Source organism: Vanrija pseudolonga, chromosome 5 (genome assembly GCF_020906515.1).
Source record: "Vanrija pseudolonga chromosome 5, complete sequence".
In the NCBI taxonomy this organism is placed as follows: Eukaryota; Fungi; Basidiomycota; class Tremellomycetes; order Trichosporonales; family Trichosporonaceae; genus Vanrija; species Vanrija pseudolonga.
The window spans coordinates 2,280,243-2,296,529 of record NC_085853.1 but is presented as its reverse complement, the minus strand read 5'-3'; the positions used below and the strand labels follow the sequence as shown (position 1 = coordinate 2,296,529).

Genomic DNA, 16,287 nt, shown 5'->3' with positions numbered 1-16,287 from the left:
GCCCTGGGCAATGCTGCATGCTTGGGCATCAGCTGTAATGAACCAGCGCGACTTCGGTGCGACACCTGCGCCGTGCCTTTTCGCCTCGAGTGGCTGGACACTCTACTCACAGACACGCAACTCATCCCTTGGCACCGACTAAACGCAGTAAACATGCGAGGTGGTGACATCCCATCGACCCGTTTCAGGCGCGCTCCAGCGGGCTGATGACGGCATGGGGCGGGCGGTGACCTCTTGCTGTTGCTGTTGGCAGCATGATTCCTGTTGATTCCTGGTCTGGTGGTGAGGGACGAGGGAGCGAGCGAGGGACGTCGACTGACGAGAGGAGCAGGCAGCAGTCTCATGAGCAGGCGGGCTGGCAGGCAGGCAGGGCGCCCTCATGAGCTGTCCTCATGAAGGACGACACGACATGAGAGAAAGGCCCTCGTCGTAACTCCCACTCTCTACCCATCAGCAGCCATGTCCAGCTCGAGCACCCGTACACGAACGACGACAACAGCGACCGGCATGGCGACGGAGACGACGTCGGCGTCCGACCTGGCCGAGAGCATCACCGACAGCGTGACCGACTCGCTCGCGTCCTTCACGAGCAGCAGCAGCACGTGGGACGAGAGCAGCAGCACGACGACGACGCGGAAAAAGAGCAGCACGACGACGAGCCGGCACAGCAGCACGACAACAACGACCAGCAGCGCGTGGTCCGCGTCGTCGACGGCCATCGCGAACGCGACCTCGTCCGCGGTCGCCAACTCGACCGTCCCGCTGGTGGTCAGCACGACCCTCCCGCTGCCGAGCACCGAGAGCCTCATCCTCCCCTCGAGCACGCTCACGACGGCCACGGCGCCGCACGCGACGCCGACGCACACCCCGCAGGTGTACCGCGCCAACCCGTTCCTCGCGCAGGCGGTGGGCTTCAAGAAGCCCGAGAACGCAGTGTACGCGGTCATCTACGCGCTCATGCTCTGCGGCCTGCTCGCGCGTATCTGGCGCGGCGTGCTCCCGAACAAGGGGACGTATATCCTCCTGGTTATCCTTGCTGCGAGTGAGTCGAGGCGTGAAGCCGGGAGAATGTTGTTGACACACCCCGCAGTGCGCGTCGCGACGTTTGCCGTCCGCCACCACGTCGCCATCACGCCCATCTCGCTCAGCACCTACTTCAAGGCGCTGCTCATCGGCTCAGGCGTGCTGATCGTCATGGGCTTCCTGTTCATCGTCGAGGCGGTGATGCAGCTCATCTGGGACTGGTAAGTGGCCGTCGCGTCGCCTGCCTCAAGACTCTCGCTAACGCTCCAGGTACTGCGTCATCCGCGACGTCGAGCTCCCGGGCCGCACGCAGACCATCATCAACCAGTCGCGGCACTGGATCCTCGTCGCGTTCAGCCTGATTGGCATCGCGGGCGTCATCATGCAGATTGCGTCGATTGACAAGGTACTGCATAACGACTTTTCGCTGTACGACAAGGCCAAGGCGTGCCGGCAGGCGAGCGGCGCGCTGTTCCTCATCCTGCTGGTCACCATGTTCGTGCTTGTCTTTGTGGTGTGGGCACAGCGCCCGCACGACCGGCGCATCAAGAAGACGCCGACGGGCCTGCTGCTCGCCGCGTTCTCCGGCCTGCTCATCCTCGAGGCCATCTACCGCGTCTGGGCGGCATCCGACGACCACGGCTGGGTCAACAAGCAGGCCGCGGTCGACGTGCTCATCGTCATGCCCGAGTGGTTCATCCTGCTCGCGTGCATCTTCCTGCGCCTCGACGACCTCGGCAACATTACCCACATCTTCGACAAGTCGGAAGGCGACTTTGACGACAGCGAGAGCTTCCGTAACCTCCACTACCGCAAGACTGCTGCCTCAAGCTTCGCGGGCTACGAGGCCAGCTCGAGCCAGCTCGAGATTAACAGGTACCTCGCCGCCGTGGAGTCGGGCGAGAAGTTGTGACGGCCGACCGGCGTAGAGGTCGCCGCGGATGGACTCTAGACTCTGGCCCCCTTGCTCCCCACACTGTAGAGTATGAGATGATGGATTGTTTCCTTATGCGGTGCGTGCAGCGGGCGCAGAGACTGACAAGTCGTCGTCGACGAGGACGACGAGTCCTCCTGATCCAATTCCACGATCCCCACGACGCCACGGGCCTCGTCAACGTCGATGACATTCCGGGAGACAATAGCAATGGGGAGCGAACAACAGACAGCTGACCCCAGCTTGGGCATCCTTTAGGTTTGGACGAGGTAACGGCCTCGAGGACGGCCTCGGGGCCTTTGACTCCTTGGCATGGCACAAGAACGAGCCGTTCATGAGGATGAGGGATATTCTTACACACACGAGCGCGAGCCACCCCTCATCCTGCCATCTCGTCGGGGCGAACACACTGACACTCACGCTCATGTACCCTTCCCTGCCTGCCGAGGGGCTTGCACTCCCCTCGCCTCCTTGCACCCACCCACACGCGCACTGACCGTTGACGACATGTACGAGGACTACCCGGTGTCGCTGCTGACAGCCCCCCTGCCTTCATGCCTGCGCCACCGGCCCGTGCCACCTCCTCCACTCACTCGCACAACAAAGATGTCCTTGTCCTCCTCCTCGGCCGGAGAGGAGAGAAGAAAGAAGCATATTGTGCGTGCGTGCATTCCTTTGCTGCTCGCACTATAAAGCGTGCACGTCGGGGGTTGTTCGCCATCGTACCCCTCGCACCACTTACACCATACCATGCCCGTCACGTCTGACTCGACAGACACGCTCGACGACATCAAGCGCGACTCGATCGCGTACGCCACCATCTATGGCATCCTCTTTCTCCTGGTTGCGTACCGTGTCATCAGGGACAAGGTGCACACCCTTGTCGCATACCATGCCTTTATGTTGCTGGCGCTGAGTGAGTGGCGGCGTGCTCCCCAGCTTACTTACGCCCAGTTCGCGTCGGCGCCTTTGTGGCCCAGTACGAGCTGGCCAACCACTGGTCCGACGACGGGCCCCACGCAGTCCGCGCCGCCTCGACGGCCCGCGACGTCCTCAAGGCCTTCGGCACCTTCTTCCTCGTTGAAGGGGTCACCGAGCTCGTGGTGCGGTGGTGAGTCAGTCGGCTGGCGCAAAGGTGTAAACAAATGTGCCAGGAAAAGCGCCGCCGCCTGGGCCTCCTCCCACACAGCCATTACTCACACCCGCCCCTTCCAGGTTCGCTGTGCTGCGCTCGTACAGCGTCACGGGCCTCTCGCAGACCCGCTTCGTAGTGTACCACCTTCGCCACTTCATCCTTGCCGGAACGCTCGGCATCGGCGTCGCCGGCGCCGTGCAGCGCAACGACGCAATCTTCACCGGGAACGCGGACGACTGGCAGCAGGGCAAGGCGCTCCTCCTCGCCGCCGGCGGCATCTGGCTCGGCGTGGCGGTGCTCACGCTCGTCGGCGCGATCGCCATCGCTGCCCTGCCCGCCGAAGAGCACGCGCCGAGCAAGGCTGGCCCAGCTGCCATCCTGAGCCTCTTCTCGGCCCTCACGATCCTCGCCGCCGTCGGCGCCGTGTGGGCGCCCATTGGGGCCAAGGTGTGGGCCAACACGTCGGCAGGTACTGGCGTATTCATCATCCTCCCCGACCTAGCCGTGCTGTTCGGCGCGTTCCTGTGGCGCGTGGACGAGTTCCTGCATATCACGTCCGTGTTCGGCGTGCGCCGTGACACCGAGACTGGTGGGGAGCCTACGCACCACGCGAGCGCGGACGACGACAAGGGCGAGGCTGAGCGCAGCGCGGAGAAGCGCGCCGTTGAGCTCCATGACGAGATCAAGGCTGAGCGTGGGCACGAGGTGACGGCCGACGACTCGGAGTCCTCGGCCCCCTCGGCCCCTGCGGACGACTACATCCACGTCCGTAAGCGCTTCGGCCTCAAGGCCGTGCTGCACCGCAAGAGCGACCAGACGGTCGACGCGGTTGACGATGCGGCTGCCACCGCCGCTCATTTTAATGGTAACATGATTGCTTCTTTTCTTCCGAAGCACTGAGAAGCGACTGCTATGTGAACTCTGAGCCATCTCGTATCATTAAAATAACAGAAGTGAAAAGTCCTATGCATAAGAGTTGCCCAAGCTGTCCAGCACGAAGATGCCTCGATGAACATGTCCCCGTGTCCCTCGCCCTACACCCTAGCACCCTGTACCCTATATCCGCCTAAATACGCCTCAGGTGTGCCACGCGTGTTCCTCGTGAATGCCACGCGTCCGACTTCGGATCCGAGCGGATGTGGCCGAGTCGCGCGGATCGCATGACGACATGCGGAGCGAGGCGCGTGTTGACTTTGTCGAGTCTCTTTCTGCATCGACATCGACGACGGAACCGGCACAACGAGAGCTCGAGAGCGATGAGAAGGCCTTAAGGAGACAGAGCGACGAGTAACAGGAACGTGTATCACGACACTCAGATTAGACACTGCAAGCCTTGGCAGTAACGACACGAACACGACAGCCGACGACACCATCACGCCAAGACTCCACAGCTCAAGCCCCACCGCCGCTCCCCCATGACCACCACCGCCATCACCCTCGACGCGATCGTCGCCGCAGCCCCGGCTGAAGTCCGTGAGATCCTAGAAGAGGACGAGGACACGCGTGCATACCTCTCCACCGCGCTGCAGGGCAAGACGGGAGACGATGCCAAGCGCGCCGTCGCGCCGTTTCTCGGGCTGGGCGCGAGGGAGCTCGACGCGCTGTTCGCCAGGCTGACAGTGGGCGACTCGGCCTCGGCTGCCACCACGCCTGCCGACACACCGGCCGATACGCCGAAGCGAGGCACCTCGCCCACCAAGAAGGGGCGCAAGGTGAAAGAGGCCAAGACTGTCCCCGCGGGTCCAGTGATCCAGGCCTACTCCCAGCAGTCGCGGTTCCACAACGAGACCCTCTCAACGCTCAGCAAGGACGTCGACCTCAAAGGCGTCAATGTGTCCATTGGTGACCGCGAGCTCCTCGAAGACTCGCGCCTGTGGTTCAAGGCAGGGACGCACTACGGCCTCGTGGGGCGTAACGGCGCCGGCAAGTCGACCTTGCTCAATGTGTGAGCAACCCGTGTAGATTGCACTTGTTGACCCTCAGGATCGGCGACAAGTCCCTCGTCGGGTTCCCGGAGAACATCCGCACGCTCTACGTCCAGCAACTGGACGTGCTCGACACGGCGCAATCGGTACTCGACGCGGTCCTCGCGGCGGATGGCGACCGGCTGAAGCGGCTGCACGACGTCGGGGCGATCGAAGAGGCGACGGCGTCGGGCGATGCCACCGCACTGCACGCAGCTATCGAGGGCTATATCACCAGAATAGCGCACGAGAACATCTTCCTGGCGCAGAAGACGGCGACGCTGCGCTCCGGCACGCGTGGGAAGAAGGCGCGCGGAGTCGCGCTCAAGGCCGAGCAGAGTATGGTCAAGGAGGTGCGGGACGAGCTCTACGGCGCTGGCGACGCCGCCCCCGACGCCGAGGTGGCCGCCAAGGTGCTCGAGAAGCTGTATGCTGAGCTCGACGCGACAGACGCACACTCGGCCGAGGCACGCGCCCGCGCCATCCTCGGCGGGCTCGACGTCACCGAGGCGATGCAGGACGGGCCGGTAAGCGCGCTGTCGGGCGGTTGGCGCATGCGCGTGGCCATCGCCAAGGCCATGTTTGTGCAGCCTGACGTGTTGCTGCTCGACGAGTGCACGAACCACCTCGACCTGGCGGCGATTGCCTGGCTGCAGGAGTACCTCAAGAGCCTGGACGACATCACCATTGTGTGCGTGTCGCACGACCGCGACTTCTTGAACGCCATCTCGGAGGAGATCATCCGGCTCAAGGAACGCAAGCTCACATACCACCCCGGCAACTATGACGAGTACGAGCAGACCGAGGACGAGCTGCGCAAGAAGCGCGAGCGGCAGCACGAGGCACTCGAGCGGCGCAAGGAGCACGTCAAGAAGTCGATCGAGGGGTTCGTCAAGCATGCGCAGCGGACACAGGACTCGAAGGTGCTCAGCCAGGTCGCGTCGCGAAACAAGAAGCTCGAGCGCATGGCGGGCATCGACAAGACGGAAGACGGCAAGCGGTTCAAGGTGTCGTACTGGGCTGGTTTCCACAGCACGCTGCGGCCCGAGATCGAGCTGCTGCAGGTTGAGAAGGAGGTTGATTTCAAGATCCCCAACCCCGAGCCTCTGCGGGCGTCAGGCCCGCTCATCAACCTCGCGGGCGTGTCCTTCTCGTACCCTGGCAAGAAGCGGCGCGTGCTCAAGAACATCAGCTTGTCCATCATGCCCAGCGACCACATTGCGCTGCTCGGCCTGAATGGATGCGGCAAGTCGACGCTGGTACAGATCCTTGAGGGGGGTCTGACACCGACGCACGGGACTGTCGAGCGGCAGCCGCGCCTAAGGATCGGGCACTACACGCAGCACTTTGTCGACGAGCTGAGCGGCGTAGCCGAGCCAGCACTCGCGCTGCTCATGACCCGCGCCGTGGCGTTCCACGCCGAGTTTGGCCTCGACCCGCCAAAGGAGGGCGACCTGCGCCGCTGGCTCGGCAGCTTCCAGGTCTCGGGCGACCTGGCGACGCGGCCGGTCCACACGCTCAGCGGTGGGCAACGTGCGCGCCTCGCCATGGCGCTCATGCTGTACGACCAGCCGCACATGCTGCTGCTTGACGAGATCACCAACCATCTCGACATGTACACTGTTCAAGGGCTGGTGACTGCGCTCACAGAGTACGAGGGGACAGTGGTGCTGGTCACGCACGACCGGCACTTTGTGCGCGAGGTCGCGGACGACGTGTACGTCCTCGACGGGGGGCGTCTGACGCATCTCGAGGGCGGCGTGGACGAGTACGTCGCGCAGTTTGAGTAGGAACGTGGATCGGGGATGTTGTAGATTATGCACTGGCCATCTGCTCGACGGCACCGCGGCCGAGTGTGGTTGTAGGAGTTTCTCACCGCAAGACACTCCGACCGGACGTCGGTCAATTTATTACGTCGCTGTTGTTGTGTTCGTCGACAATCCGGTCGTGCTCGCCATACGGCCGCGAGTGCGTCGAGCATCGAGTGCATCCACACCAGCACAGGCAGGTGGGTGCATGGCGAGCGACTGGGTGCTGCTGATTCGTGGGGATCAACAAAATGCACTAACGAGCTCCCCGCGCTAGACTCCGCGATAGCGACAGAGGTCTTGGCGGGCCTGGGCTGATTACGACGTCGTGTCGTACCGCGTGTGCACGCGTCGGAGCCATGCTGACACAGGTCTGTCGGGCTGAGCCAGCATCGGGAGGCGGCCGCTGCAATGGCGAGCAAGAGGATGCAAGCAGCGAGCAAGGGGGGTGTAGCGGTGGCGAGAAGACGGGCGGGCGGCGAGGGAGACTTGAGACTGCCCGGCGTCGTGCGGCCGAGAAGTGGCGTTAAGGCTCCAAGGGCAGGCCAAGGTCTTATCTCTCCACTTGTGGCCGACGAGCAAAAATACGAGACTGACTGCAGCCTGCGTGCCGCGCGCTTACGGGCAAACCCTGCCCCGTTGACCCGGGTCACAGAGAGCATAAAGCGCGCGCGGCGACTTGACGCCTTGCCTGCTGTTCCCCCAACTCATGTCCTTCATCTTCTACCTCACGGCAGCGGCAACCACACCAAACAGCACCATGGCCCTCATCCCCGACCACGACTCGTCACACGGCACGAGCAGCAGCGCCATCCCCGACGCGCGCCAGACACTGCCTTTCCTCCCCGACGCTCCCCCGCCCGACGCCGACGGCCTCCCGGCCCCGCCCAAGCTGTCGCTCCGGCGCGCGCGCGACGTCGCCCGCGCACTGGAGAGCGAGCGCGCGCTCGCAGACGAGGAGTACCGCCTCGCCCTGCTCAAGAGCTACATCGACTTCAAGCTCACGTACCATGCCCACGCCGGCCTCCGCCGCAAGCTCCGCCCGCTGGAGCGCGCGTTCCCCCAGTACCGCGGCACGTTTGTCGCCGCGCGCGCATTCTACCGCCTGCCCCCGCCGTCGTTCGACAGCGAGGAGCCTGCGCGCCTCGAGAGCCTGATGAGCTCCGCGGCGTCCCTGTTCGCCCACCCCGCCCCGTCGTCCCCTCGGCCCAAGTCCCCCCGCAGCCCAGCCTGCGACACCCCGCCCCCGTACTCTGAAGCAGAACCACTGCGCCACGACGATATCATCGGCCAGCTGCAGCGCATGGTCGAGGTCGAGCGCGCGGCCCGGTGCGCCGCCGAGCAGCGCCTCGCGGCCGTCGCGACGGCCTAGGGGAGGACGGAGAGGAGCCTAGAGCCTGTACAGACCCACCACCCATTCATTCATGTTGATACATTATGCCACTGTATTCTAGCCAGCGACCACAGCCGCCTCGTTCCGTCGGCCGGACAGACTCATTACGCACCGGCCGCAGCACAGACTCCGAGGCCCCAGAGCGTCAGTGCAGCGGTGGCGAGGGATCGAGAGCCAGCGAGCCGAGGGAGGGACGACGCCAAGAGGCGAGCTCTTGAGAGAGCGAGCACGACCAGACAGCGCCAACCGCCCACCACACCATGCCGCTCATACCAGACAACGACCGCCCCCGCCGGCACAAGCACCACCACCACCACCAGCATGCGGGCATGATCCCTGACGCGGACCGCCCGCCGCCAGACGTGATGGCCCCGGACGTGGGCAGCAGCCGGCCGAGGGTGCGCGCGGAGTGGTACGGGCGGGGTGCCAGCTGACTCGTCCAGCGCAACTCTACCCACCTGCACAAGGCGCGCGACGTCGTGCGCGCGCTCGCGACCGACCGCGCGCTCCTCGACTCGGAGTGAGCGCCGCGGGTGACGACGTACTCAACCCAGGTACCGCTTCACGCTGATCCGCAACTACCTCGACTTCAAGCTCACGCACCATGCGCGCGAGGACCTCGGGCCAAAGATGCGCAAGCTGGAGCACGAGGTGGGTGTGGCGTGTACTCGGCCTGGCTTGCGCTGAAGCGCTCCCTCACCCGCCCAGTTCCCAGAGTACGCCGACACGTTCGAGGCAGTGCGCGCGGCGTACGACCTCCCCCTGGCTCCACACACCGAGTCGTCGCGCGCGCACTCCCCGCTCTCGTGGTTCTCGCGCACGCCGCGGACGCGCAGCCGTGTGCCGTCAACAACCTCCCTGCACCACGAGCACGAGGACGTGTTCGCGTCCAACGGGCCCGGCGCCGGCGCAGGCCTCGGCGGCCTCCTCCAGCCCCGCCCGCCGGCATATACCCCCGCCGAGGTGCTCGTGCCGCTCGACGTCAACGCCACAATCCGCGAGCTGCAGCGCCGCCTCGAGGCGGAGGAGGGGGCGCGGCGCGCTGCCGAGGCGCGGCTTGGCGAGCTCGGCGTCGACGTCCCACCGCCTGCTATCAAGGTCGACGCGGTGTAGGTAGCTAGCTGCATGCACGCCGCTACATTGTGGCGGCGCACGGCCTCGTAGGCAGGTCTTTCGTGAAACTAAACAGGCGTCCAGAGAGCGTAAAGTCGATCGTGTAGCTGTTGTCGTCGGTCGCAGGCTCCGACTCGGAGATGACGAGGCGCGGCGGCACGGGCTCCTTGACCGTCCAGCCCTGGGACTCCGCGAAGCCACGCACGGCGGCTTGCTCGTTCATCATGTTGGGGTTCTCCTCGAGATATCTCGGTACGGAGCCGAGGTCGGCGAACGTGATGGGCCGCAGGGGCAGGTCGAGCACGACGACCTTGAACGAGCCCCGCCCGGCGGCAAAGGTGAAGTAGGGCTGGTGGAGGATGGCGGTCGTGGCCACGCCGAGCTCGTGCGCGAGGTACTGCCGCTCGCTGTCGTCGTCGACGTGGTCAAAGCCGGGCGGGAACTCGACTTCGGGGGTACACAGCCCGTCGATCCCGTTGTAGCGGCCGTACTCGCGGATCTCGTCAGCCACGGGGTCGCGCCTGCCTGCGTCGAGCGCGAGCTGCCACCCCCACAGGATGGAGCGCGGGCCCGGCCCAATGCTCGCGACGTAGTGGTACGGCACGCGCTCCTCGGTGCCGTCGGGCTTCACGAGCACCTGCTCCATCGTGGTCGAGTTGGTGCGCGTCTCGCGCAAGTCGTCGAAACTGCAGCCAAGGTACTCGTTCAGCCGCTCATTAAGGATGTCGACCTCGAGCTCGGACGCGGCGTACAGCCCGCGCAGGAAGGGGAAGACGAAGGGCCGGTTCGCCATGGTCGGGGAAGGGGGGGGGGGGGCGTGTCAGTGCATCCCTGCTAACTCTGACTGCTGCATGTTATAGTCTGCATGCCTGCCCCAGAGGATCACGATCACGACGTCACGACCTTCTCCTCCCCGTCTCATCATGCCCGCGTATCGCCTCCTCCTCCGGCATCAGGTGACAGCGGCCTCACGAACATCCCCGCGCGGAGAGGATATTTATGGCGCAGCGAGTGCCTTGGCAGTGCCTCTGGGTCGGCGGTGCCGTGCCAAGTGGCTGCTCATGTCCTTGCTTGTGGCTGGCGTGCAGCGCGCCATGCATCAGGACGAAGACAAGCACGGCAAGCCGAGCCGCATCGCATCGCATCGGCATGCATGCGGGCCGAGCTCCGTCGACGCCAACTCGACTCGCTTCACAGCGCGCGCACCACGCGTGGCGGGGGCTGCCGTCAACACCTCTGAATACAGGCTGACCAATCTACCCCGCGCGACTCCACCGTACCTGCGTCGCTCGACGTCGCTCACGCCCGCGAAGACGTGCTTTGCTCGGTTGACGGCGTCTGGAGATGCAAGATGCTGTCGTTTGATCAGCAGCAACAGCGATCATGTGAGTGCATGCATTGTGCATTCGGCCAGCGGCACTGCGCCGCGGCCTGTGCCCGCGCTGCGGCGGCGGCGGCATCCGGCATCCCACAGCCCAGCGGTAGTCCGCCAGCGGGGAGCCGTGCAGTGGCAAGAAGTGGAGGTTTGACACGGCGCGACTTGGCGCCACTGGTATATAACAGCGGCGTCGAGCTCGAGCCCTTCCAGCATGCAGGATTCAACGCATCGCACAATGCCCTCCTCACCAATAATGACAAGCACAACGCTCCTCCAGCTCGCGTTCGGCTCTGAGCGCGTCGACATCAAGCGGCCACAAGAGGTAAGCAGGCACTCAATGTGGCGTGGCTGACGTCAGATCCCGCGCGAGGTGCGCACCTCCACCGAAGTGTGCAACTACCTCGACGGCGAGAGCACACATCAGTGAGTACATTATGCAGCGGCGCCGGCGCTGACATAGCCACAGCAACCGCGTCGCAGTGCTGCACGCCTACGTCGCACACAAGGACCGCACCAAGCTCCGCCCGACCCCCACATACCTCGACCTCAAGCTCATCCCCCTCGAGCGCACGTACCCCCAGTACGCTGCTGCGTTTCGCGAGGTGCGGCGCGCTCATGGGCTGAGGGAGAGCCCGGTGCTGTACCCCGAACAAGAGGGGGAGTGGCTGCCAGCGTACGAGCCTTGAGTGGAGTGTCGGTGTGAGGCAGTGTGGCGAGTCTGTAATCCCCTGTGTGTAATGTATCTGTTGTCTTGTGGTGTCCGTGTCTACGACCGCGCTGCAGCTCATCTACGCCGAGATATTCACAACTTGCATAGTTCACACGAGCCTCGGCTCGAGCTCGGTATCACTCCGCTCGGCACACTCGGAACCAACAACTAGTACCTATCATTGTCGCGCTTGCTCTCGACGTCGTGGCCGTGGCCGCCAGATACGGCGCGGCTCTGGTCGTACAGTCGGTCGGCCTGGAAGTTGGTGGTCTGGTCGTGGCCCTCCTGGCGGCTCGGGTCAGCAAACTTGGCCGTCGTGTGGTTGAGGTGGCGGAAGTAGGTGGGGAAGACGAGCGCGGCGAGGAAGGACGCGATGGCGAGCGCGACCCACGGCCAGACGAGGTTGGGGTCGTCGATGACGTCCGACAGGGCGAGGGAGATGGCGCTCGAGATGGCCGTCGCGAAGAGGAACAGCGCGTAGATCAGGCCCTTCATGCGCGCCGGCGACTGGGTGTACGCGATCTCGTACGCCGTCACGTTGACGAACAGCTCGCCGACGGCGGGCACGACAATCGGCACCATCTGCCACCAGAGGTTGATCTTGGAGACTTCTTTGCAGCTAGACGCGTACTTGCCGCAAGGGGACGTCTTGTAGATCCGGTCCTGGATGATGGCGGCGACGATACAGCCGATCGTGGAGAGGAGGAAGCCGATCGACATGCGCGTCATCGGCGCGATGGGCCGCTTGAGCCAGATGAAGAAGGGGTAGATGCCGTACGTCAGGATCGGGGAGAAGATGATGACTGGGGTGTGAGAGGGGTTCGCAGGGCGCTTGTGGCGCTTCTTCACTTACTCGCAAGGGGGTTGAAGTTGCTCGAAATGTCAGACGGCACGTTGTTGAGGACCATGCCGTTGGACATGGCACCCATCTGGTTACCAATACCACCGTCCGCAAGGTCTTTCGTCAGCGGAGCTCTTCAGATAAAGACCTACTGAAGATGGGCACGAGGATAAATACCGTGCACGCCTTCACTGCCGTGCGGATCTCGTCGACGAAGGTGTCGTCCCAGAAGACCTTTGAGGCGTCGACGTCGCCACGCTGGAGGAGGTAGCTCGGCTTGGCGCGGTTCCACCAGTCGTCTCCCTTCTTCCACTGGCGCCAACCGCCGTTAGAAAGCAGCACTTTGACGACACTAAACGCCTCGAGGACGACCGAGCCCTGCGGCGGCGCCTTGTACAGCTTGTTGGACGCCCAGAGGAGGTTGATCGGCATGAGGATGTAGATGAAGGCGGGGAGGACGAATGCGAGCCAGAAGCCCACCAGACGCTCAGAGTACGTCGTGGCAAGGGCAAAGAAGCCACCAATGTTGATGCAGAGGTAGAAAATGACGAGCCAGCGAGAGAGCGTGATCTCGGGGTCGACGACGACGCGCTCGCCGCTCTTGAGCGTCTTGAGCGTCGGCCGCTTCACGGGAAGCTGATCGCAGAGCAGGGGCGCAAGCGAGGGCTTGATAAATCCGGCTGCGAACGCAAGGATAAGAATCGAGATGATGAACGCCGCGAGCGAGCCCTGGGGGTGCAGGATGACGCTGGGGATGGCAGGGATGACAAGGAGGATATGCGCCACGGCGCCAATGATCGTGCCGATCCAGATGGCGCGCCAGCGGCCGAGCTTGGTGTCGGCGAGAATCGCGCCAAAGATGGGCACGACGTAAGCGAGGAAGGTAAACGTCGTGGTGAGCGCGTTGGCGGTCACGATGCCGCGGCCGAGCGCGCCCGCCTTCTGGTTCTTGCCGGCCGGGCCCTTTGCCACGGCGCCGGTACCGCTCCCTCCTGCGGGGAGCGGGTTCTTGATAAAGCTGAAGAAGACGCCCGAGGAGCCGTAGTAGGACGCGCGCTCGGCAAACTCGACAAGGCAGAGGGCGAGGACGACGAGCCTGCGGATCGTGTGTTAGTGGCGCTCGCTACCGCTCGGACCCGAGAGACAAGGGTGGCGGGGTATGAATGGTTGACAGATATCGGAGGTCGGCGTGTGATGTGCCACTTGTCTCTCGGTGCCGCGATACCACTCACGGCATGCCCGCCGGCACCTTGCGCAGCGTGCTCAGCTCCTCCTCGGTCGGGATGGTGTCGGGGTCCACATCGCCGGGAGCGTTGACGAGGATGTGCGGCGTGTCGGTCTCGCCTTCGAGCGAATGCTTCTTATCGAGGACGCCCATCGTGGATTGCTTTGCTGGGGTGAGGGGGGTTGTCTCCCTAGCTATCTTTTATGTACTTTTAAGACTGATACCCCCCTCCCCCTCCTCACCCCTCCTCTGGTAGTGTCTTGTGCTACAGCTAGTGTTGTTACCCCCACACCAACGCTTGATTGGAGACAGGCGCTCGGGGCTGCGGTTCTCTGATGCGCGCCATCCCAAGCTCAATGGTGTGATACAGCCACGCAGTCCAGCGTTGTCCCGTCGTTGTATCGTTGGTGCTGCTGTCAACTGTTCTGCCAATATGCGGCATTCACCCCCGTGCTATCACGTGGGGCCAGAGGCTAGCGAAATGACGCCTTTTCTACGGGGGCATGGCGAACTGGGGGCCTTGTGCCGACTGTTTCCACGCGTGCCTCGCTCTGCCAAGGTTGTGCATGAGCGCGAAAATAGCACACAGAGGACGTGCCGAGCAGAGTTGCTGGCGGTGTAACAGGCCAGACGGCGCTCATCACTAGTGACTTCTCAGCCGTCCACTTAGCGTCAGCAACGGCGGGTATGGCGCAATCCACCGACATGCCGACGCTGAACGGCGCACGAGCAGTGCGGACAACAGGCAACGAGGCGTGCGACACCATGTGGTGACTTGCGATATCCGCTATTGTTGTTGGTCCCGGCGGAGGGGCCCGTCCGCCCAACTACGGGTGATCCTGTGGTGACCAGCATTGTCTCGCGACTGACCCACTTGAGTGCCAAGCCGCGGTTGTGCGTTGGGCGGCGCGTGGCCCGGCCCGTAGTGGGCTGGTCGTGTTTCGTGTCGACGTGGCGGTGGGTCGGCGGCTGCTTGGGTTGGCGGCTGCTTGTTGTGGTCGCAGGGGGTGCACGGCTCGCTCACCGACGACATGCAGCCCCTTGTCGTCGCTTGTCGCCTGCGTTGCATCAGCCTGCATTTGGTCATGGGTCGTCAAGAGTAAGCGAGGTGTGAGTTCTCATTCCGCGTCGTCGCACCCGGGAGGAACAGGGGTAGCGTGAGCTGCGCGGCGCGCTGCCGGCCGAGACTGCCCCGTTCGCTGTCTCGCAGACTCATAAAATAGTACATGTAAATCTAGATCATCAGCAAGGATGACTCTGTGCCCGCCGTTTGCTGGTGCTGCTGCAAGGCACGCCCATTATGGCAGCAGCACTTGTCATGTTCGACCGGCCCGGCGCCTACTCGTCGCTGCCGATCGGCGAGCTCGCGTCGGCGCTCGTCGCGCTGGCGCTGCGGCGCGACGCGTCGATCTTGAGCTTGCCGCCCTCGGGGCCGTCGAGCGCGGCGAGCACGGCCGCGTGGACCTTCTCAAAGGCCGGCGCCTGCGTGTAGCGGTGCGAGCGGGGGAGGGCGGCGACGGCCTAGAGTTCTATCAGCATGACCCAACCGTGCTCCGCCCACCTTGTTGTAAACAAACTGGATGACGGCCTCGCTCGAGGGCGCCTGGGACGCGGGCTGCGCGCTCTCGTCGGCACGGGCCGAGTCCTCGCTGCGGGGTGGGGTGAGCTGGGTCCTCTGTGCTGGCCCCTCGTGGCCCCATGCCAGTGCCGCGCCGCGCCGCGCCCACTCACATCTCGAGCACCTTGTCGAGCACGGCGAGCGTGAACGTCGGCGTGTCGATTCCGTCCCACTTGCCGCTGTCCCGCGCCGCCGCCCACGCCTGCGACGCGTCGCGGCCGGCGGTCAGCGCCGGGGTGAGCTGCTCAGGCCACGCCGCGCGGGGGAAGTGGGCGCTGGTGAACTCTGGCGGGTTGGCTCCTGGGCGGGGCATGGTGGTTTGCGGGGTGAGTGAAGCAAAGAGTGAGTGGATGGTGAGTGCAATGCACAAGTCGACGACAACGGGGGTGCTGCGGAAATTGTTGGCTAGTGGGGACCGCGGCGGGGGGGGGGGGGATGGGCATTCCGCGCCGCCGCGACGAGACAGGATCTGGCGCGCGCGCAAAGGGCGAACGAGGCGAGGGCATCCCACCCTCCTCGGTCGTCTCGGTCGTCTCGGTCCAAGGGCCCCAGCCGTCATGCTCGTCGCGGTAGTCGCGCCGCGCTCGCACACACTCTCTCGTCTATTCCATCTAGACGCTCGACGCGACACGGACGCCTCAAGCCATCCATGCCTGATTGAGTGAGACGACGACGCGACCTGGGCGCGAGCGGCGCGGACGCGTGTATGCATCTCTCGATCTTGGTGAAACACGCTCTGCCAGCTAGGCTCGAGCATGTCGACTGCAGTATTTTTCCAGGAGCCAGCCAGCGACAGACTTGCCGCAATCTGCGCCATGGATGTCGCTCGCGCCGAGGGACGAGTGGCCGCGCCACGCCGCCCTTGCTCTGTCCCCTGCCGCCACGACGCCACCCTCCTTGAGCAGTGTCATTCGGCGACTGCTGCATGCAGGGATGAGGGCGGCGCGGCAGGGCTCAATGCGGACGGAGTGTGCATGGCATACAGCGTGCTCAAAGCAGCAAGCGGCGTCGAAGTGCCGAGGGCCGAGCAAGGACCATGCCACGCGACGACCACCTTTGCCACTCGGATCCGAAGCGGGACGCGGAAGACAATGACGAGCTCGGCGATCGTGACGGCGACGGCGACGACAACAACAGCGGCGATGG

At 64.4% G+C, this 16,287-nt stretch overlaps 9 protein-coding genes across 9 annotated transcripts; 6 read left to right on the top strand and 3 right to left on the bottom strand.

Annotated features, from left to right (window-relative positions):
* Nucleotides 1–459: 459 nt before the first annotated feature.
* On the top strand, nucleotides 460–1,936 carry LOC62_05G007594 (uncharacterized protein; the record flags this gene model as incomplete). The annotated part of the gene is made up of 4 exons (XM_062774113.1): nucleotides 460–602; nucleotides 690–1,042; nucleotides 1,091–1,244; nucleotides 1,294–1,936. The coding sequence occupies 4 exons, from the start codon at nucleotides 460–462 to the stop codon at nucleotides 1,934–1,936; spliced, it is 1,293 nt and encodes a 430-aa protein (XP_062630097.1).
* A 771-nt stretch (nucleotides 1,937–2,707) lies between these two features.
* Nucleotides 2,708–3,992, top strand: LOC62_05G007593 (uncharacterized protein; the record flags this gene model as incomplete). The annotated part of the gene is made up of 3 exons (XM_062774112.1): nucleotides 2,708–2,873; nucleotides 2,912–3,060; nucleotides 3,147–3,992. 3 exons carry the CDS (start codon nucleotides 2,708–2,710, stop codon nucleotides 3,990–3,992), a joined length of 1,161 nt encoding a protein of 386 aa, XP_062630096.1.
* Nucleotides 3,993–4,309: 317 nt separating this feature from the next.
* ABCF3 (ABC transporter F family member 3) lies at nucleotides 4,310–7,358 on the top strand. The gene is made up of 2 exons (XM_062774111.1): nucleotides 4,310–5,037; nucleotides 5,076–7,358. Exons 1-2 carry the CDS (start codon nucleotides 4,508–4,510, stop codon nucleotides 6,844–6,846), a joined length of 2,301 nt encoding a protein of 766 aa, XP_062630095.1. The 5' UTR covers nucleotides 4,310–4,507; the 3' UTR covers nucleotides 6,847–7,358.
* A 215-nt stretch (nucleotides 7,359–7,573) lies between these two features.
* On the top strand, nucleotides 7,574–8,236 carry LOC62_05G007591 (uncharacterized protein; the record flags this gene model as incomplete). The annotated part of the gene is made up of 1 exon (XM_062774110.1): nucleotides 7,574–8,236. The coding sequence occupies one exon, from the start codon at nucleotides 7,574–7,576 to the stop codon at nucleotides 8,234–8,236; it is 663 nt and encodes a 220-aa protein (XP_062630094.1).
* A 281-nt stretch (nucleotides 8,237–8,517) lies between these two features.
* Nucleotides 8,518–9,388, top strand: LOC62_05G007590 (uncharacterized protein; the record flags this gene model as incomplete). The annotated part of the gene is made up of 4 exons (XM_062774109.1): nucleotides 8,518–8,634; nucleotides 8,701–8,777; nucleotides 8,812–8,908; nucleotides 8,966–9,388. The coding sequence occupies 4 exons, from the start codon at nucleotides 8,518–8,520 to the stop codon at nucleotides 9,368–9,370; spliced, it is 696 nt and encodes a 231-aa protein (XP_062630093.1). The 3' UTR covers nucleotides 9,371–9,388.
* A 4-nt stretch (nucleotides 9,389–9,392) lies between these two features.
* LOC62_05G007589 (uncharacterized protein) lies at nucleotides 9,393–10,163 on the bottom strand (the record flags this gene model as incomplete). The annotated part of the gene is made up of 1 exon (XM_062774108.1): nucleotides 9,393–10,163. One exon carries the CDS (start codon nucleotides 10,161–10,163, stop codon nucleotides 9,393–9,395), a length of 771 nt encoding a protein of 256 aa, XP_062630092.1.
* An 827-nt stretch (nucleotides 10,164–10,990) lies between these two features.
* Nucleotides 10,991–11,434, top strand: LOC62_05G007588 (uncharacterized protein; the record flags this gene model as incomplete). Its single annotated transcript, XM_062774107.1, has 3 exons — nucleotides 10,991–11,070; nucleotides 11,107–11,171; nucleotides 11,215–11,434. The coding sequence occupies exons 1-3, from the start codon at nucleotides 11,002–11,004 to the stop codon at nucleotides 11,432–11,434; spliced, it is 354 nt and encodes a 117-aa protein (XP_062630091.1). The 5' UTR covers nucleotides 10,991–11,001.
* Nucleotides 11,435–11,625: 191 nt separating this feature from the next.
* PTR2_5 (Peptide transporter PTR2) lies at nucleotides 11,626–13,676 on the bottom strand (the record flags this gene model as incomplete). Its single annotated transcript, XM_062774106.1, has 4 exons — nucleotides 11,626–12,260; nucleotides 12,311–12,415; nucleotides 12,451–13,394; nucleotides 13,531–13,676. 4 exons carry the CDS (start codon nucleotides 13,674–13,676, stop codon nucleotides 11,626–11,628), a joined length of 1,830 nt encoding a protein of 609 aa, XP_062630090.1.
* Nucleotides 13,677–14,750: 1,074 nt separating this feature from the next.
* Nucleotides 14,751–15,491, bottom strand: LOC62_05G007586 (uncharacterized protein). The gene is made up of 3 exons (XM_062774105.1): nucleotides 15,255–15,491; nucleotides 15,085–15,172; nucleotides 14,751–15,044 (listed from the first exon to the last, which is right to left on the bottom strand). The coding sequence occupies exons 1-3, from the start codon at nucleotides 15,452–15,454 to the stop codon at nucleotides 14,862–14,864; spliced, it is 471 nt and encodes a 156-aa protein (XP_062630089.1). The 5' UTR covers nucleotides 15,455–15,491; the 3' UTR covers nucleotides 14,751–14,861.
* Nucleotides 15,492–16,287: the final 796 nt, after the last annotated feature.